The following is a 3995-nucleotide window of genomic DNA, read 5'->3' as shown; positions in this document are numbered from 1 at the left end:
AGGAGGCCAAACAGGCTGTTAGCACTTTAAACATTTATTCATGAAACGTTTATCGTATCTTTCATTGGATGTCGTCACAGCTGTAACTTTGACAGAAGCAGAAGGCGTTTAAGCATCGAGACAAAATCTGAAAATCAAGAAAAGATAATTTATGCTGATGAACGACAGGAATTAATCGACATTCAGTGTTAATGTTAATTCATGTTCTGAACTCACCAACAGCACATGAAGCCTGAACCCACACTGACACATCCACCTTAAACATGAGCTGTCCACCTTAAATAGAACGTGTCCTGTGATGAAATGACGACCAGCAGAATTCAACTGATGGAAACTGAATGAAAACACTTTGACAGACAGAATCAGCTCAGCTTCATCACATCAAACAGACAATTGTTCATATATTTAGGAAAATACAAAACATAAAAATATCAAATGTGAAACAGATTTTAGTCAAACTTTATGGTCTGGACAGGAGTTTAAAATGAACAATGATTGGCTGCTCAAACACTCAGTTATTGATAGATTGATTCTGTTTTCTTAATTTGGATCCATCAACTTCCACAAAGTTGTTGCTGGTCTTCATGTCAGACCTCCACTGGTAATATCTTCAATGGGAGTTTATCTGCAGTGGAAATATATGGAAACATCCTCTCAGTGAAAGTGTGTGTGAAGGTGTGTATGTGTGTGTTAGTATCAGGATCAGAGAAGGACAGCTGTCCTCTGTCCCAGTCCAGATTCACTCTGATCCTCTGAGGCTTCTTCTGCAACTGGAGAACAGTGGATGGACCTGATTGTGAATGTGCTAAGTACTGACTTTCATATAACCCTATCATCCATAATCCAGACTGTATGACTCCCTTCCTCTGGACAGACTCTGCTAACACACCCAGAGACCAAACTGTACTGTCTCTAACCTCCACATCCCAGCTGTGAGTCCCTGAGTTAAAGCCCTCAGAGCCCACGACAGAGCAGTCTTCATCAAACCTCTGTGGGTTTTCAGGAAGCTGCTGTCTCTGTCCTCGTCTCACACTGGTCAGATCTTCAGACAGGATGAGTTCTGGATGAACAGTGTTTGGGTCCAGAATCACAGGACTGTATGAGACCATCTCCTCCATCTTGTTCCAGATGTTGAAGGTCAGGTTGCCCAGGTGTTTGGCCTCGTCAATCAGAGCTCCTGAGGGCAGCTGTGGATCATCCAGCAGGGGGCGCTGCTGGACTCTTTCCACTGCAGCCTTGTAGCTCTGCAGGAATGAGACGTCTTCAGCTCTCAGCTCCTCCTCTGTGGCTCTGACTGTGTCTGAAAGAGCTGCTATCTCTCTGCTCACATCCTCCATCTTCTGCTTCATCATCTGACTCTTCTGCTGCTCTTCCTCCCTCAGTGCAGCCACTCTGGCCTCCTCTTCCTCTTGTAGAAACTGGTGAAGCTTCTTAAACTGCTGCTTAATCTGCGTCTCTGTGTGTTCTGCCTGGACCTTCACGTGTTCGGCTGTTTGATCAAACTTCACTTTAACTTGTTCATAAAACTTTAACTTCTCCTTTAAGGGCTCCAGAGTTTCCTGAAGCATCTTCTTGGGTTGTCGTGCAGCTTCATCGATGGGTCTGAATCTGTGGTCGCTGTGTTTTTCTGAATCTCTGCAGACGAGACAAACTGGCTGCTGATGGTCCAGACAGAAGAGTTTGAGTTTCTCAGAGTGCAGACTGCAGAGAGCCTCTGAAGCTCTCTGATCTCTCTGCTGTAAGAAGGTCTCACACAGGTTCCTTAATGCCAGGTTTGAAGGTGGTTCTGACTTTGAAGATCTTCTCTTACAAACTGGACACTCACGTGTTTCCTTCTGTCTCCACCAGCTCTTCAGACAGACTTTACAGAAGCTGTGGCTACATGACAGAACAACAGGATCTCTGAAGACGTCGTGACAGACAGAACAGGTGAGATCGTCCTCTGATCTGGAAGCCATGTTGTCTCAGAGTGAAGCTGAAAACAGCAGACAGACAGTACAGTCAGTCATGGCTCCTCTCCCTCCTCTGCGAACTTCACTGAAATTTACTTTCACTTTGAGTTGTGCTTTTAGTCAAACTCACCTTCAGTGTGAGGACTGTCAGCAGGCTGAAGCTGCAGGCTGTAGTTGTGTTGTAGTTTTCTGTCCTGTAGCTGAAGTCACTCAGAGGTTTTTTGGTGTGAAGGTGAATCTAATCGTCTTCTTTTCAGTCTCTGTGTCTCCGTTAGAGAGGAAGAAGAACAAACTTCCTGGTTTGTCACAGGTGAGTCTGGTGAGGGGTGGAGCTTTGTCACACTTCTGGTAAACGCTGTTGCGTCACACGTAACACAGGCGTGTGTGTCAGTCTGAATTCAGGCCAAGTCATTGCTGGATATGCTGTCTGTGTGACAGCTTGTAATGTGACAGAACAGAGTAATAATTCATCTCCAGGTGAAATGTTTGATTTAAACAAGGTCATTTTATTCTTCTTCATGACAGTTAGTACCCCTGTTCATTAGTCACCTGTAATATTAGTTATCTTTAAGATCTACAGCCAGAAAAACATAACTCTCATAATCCCTCATTTTTCCTGCCCAAAGAGCTGAAACCATGAAATCTCTTCGTGATGCTGACGGTAACTCATAAAGAGACGGGACGGGACGGGACGGGACGGGACGGGACGGGAGTGTCTCAGCTGGACGTTTCATCAGCACCGAGGACAGAGACGGACAGGAGCTAATGCCCCCATCGACGCTCCAGCTCACGGAAGAGACCAGGATCCAAACAGGAACGACAGAGCCTCCGAGTTTCCCCACGGACACAGAAAAGATTTTAGTTTCTAAAATATACTTCAAAGTATACTTCAAGTGTGTGAGTAGTACACTTTGAGTACACAACTAGTTTACATCAAACTTATTTGTACTGTGAACTACAGTGAACTTAGTTTATGAAGTACTTTGAAGTGTACCACAAGTCATCTTACATATACACATTCTGTTCGTTTACTACATATGTAATACTGGTCAGAGTGTGAAGTTTCTGAACGTGTACCTGAAGTGTTCTTTAGCTGTAAAAGTACACAATCAGTTTACATTTAGACTTTGTTTTACAGCCCCTTTGCTCCAGTGGACCTTACAGGTATATTGTTAGTGTACTAGTTGAATACTTTTTAGGTAATGAAAATACACTTTTACGTAGACTCTCCCACGGCCGCTGACTCACTGTGATTGTTCAACTTGTCCTCCTTTGCTCTAATTGGAGAAGAGTTAGTGTCGAGGCTGTGAGGCAGTGAAACATCCACACATCATTTGGAATAAACTCTTCATATTTTAAGTGAAGTCCCACCTGTCTGTCATCAGCAGCTCATATGATTCATGTGTTCACGCAGAGCTGATGGCTTCCGCCCTGAGCCCCTCAGCCCATTTGAGTCTCGGCCCAAAGGATAACCAACTTCTTAGAAATCTACAAATTCACCACTGGAAAAGTGTGAAAGTGAGATCTTTGCCAGCTCTGGAGGCTGCTGACGTATTATCTGCAGCTCCAGGGACGCGAGGAAGCAAAGCTCTAATTACAGACAATATCATAAAACAGTCTGCAGCTATTAAAGCTCATGAATCATGTTCAGAGTCCTCATGCTCACATTCAGCGTCAGTGTGTGTGTGTGTGTGTGTGTGTGTGTGTGTGTGTGTGTGTGTGTGTGTGTGTGTGTGTCAGGGTGCATGTGTTTAAAGAATAGAAGAAGAACGAGTGAAGTGGTGGTGAGGAGATGAGGAGGTGAGGAGATAAGGAGGTGAGGAGATGAGGAGGTGAGGAGGTGAGGAGGAGAGGAGGTGAGGAGGAGAGGAGATGAGGAGGTGAGGAGGAGAGGAGGTGAGGAGGAGAGGAGGAGAGGAGATGAGGAGGTGAGGAGGAGAGGAGATGAGGAGGTGAGGAGGTGAGGAGATGAGGAGGTGAGGAGGTGAGGAGGAGAGGAGGTGAGGAGATGAGGAGATGAAGAGGTGAGGAGGTGAGGAGATG

At 45.3% G+C, this 3995-nt stretch overlaps 1 protein-coding gene across 1 annotated transcript; it reads right to left on the bottom strand.

Moving 5' to 3' along the window:
* Positions 1-587: 587 nt before the first annotated feature.
* LOC139328979 (zinc-binding protein A33-like) lies at positions 588-1958 on the bottom strand. Its single transcript, XM_070959071.1, has one exon. It carries the CDS (start codon positions 1956-1958, stop codon positions 588-590), a length of 1371 nt encoding a protein of 456 aa, XP_070815172.1.
* Positions 1959-3995: the final 2037 nt, after the last annotated feature.

This window comes from Chaetodon trifascialis, chromosome 3 (assembly GCF_039877785.1).
Source record: "Chaetodon trifascialis isolate fChaTrf1 chromosome 3, fChaTrf1.hap1, whole genome shotgun sequence".
NCBI classification, from domain to species: Eukaryota; Metazoa; Chordata; class Actinopteri; order Chaetodontiformes; family Chaetodontidae; genus Chaetodon; species Chaetodon trifascialis.
This window is presented reverse-complemented; position numbering and strand designations above follow the sequence as displayed.

What these genes read in the sequence shown, in the direction of transcription:
- LOC139328979 (XM_070959071.1), bottom strand. Translation starts at nt 1,958, where the DNA reads ATGGCTTCCAGATCAGAGGACGATCTCACCTGTTCTGTCTGTCACGAC.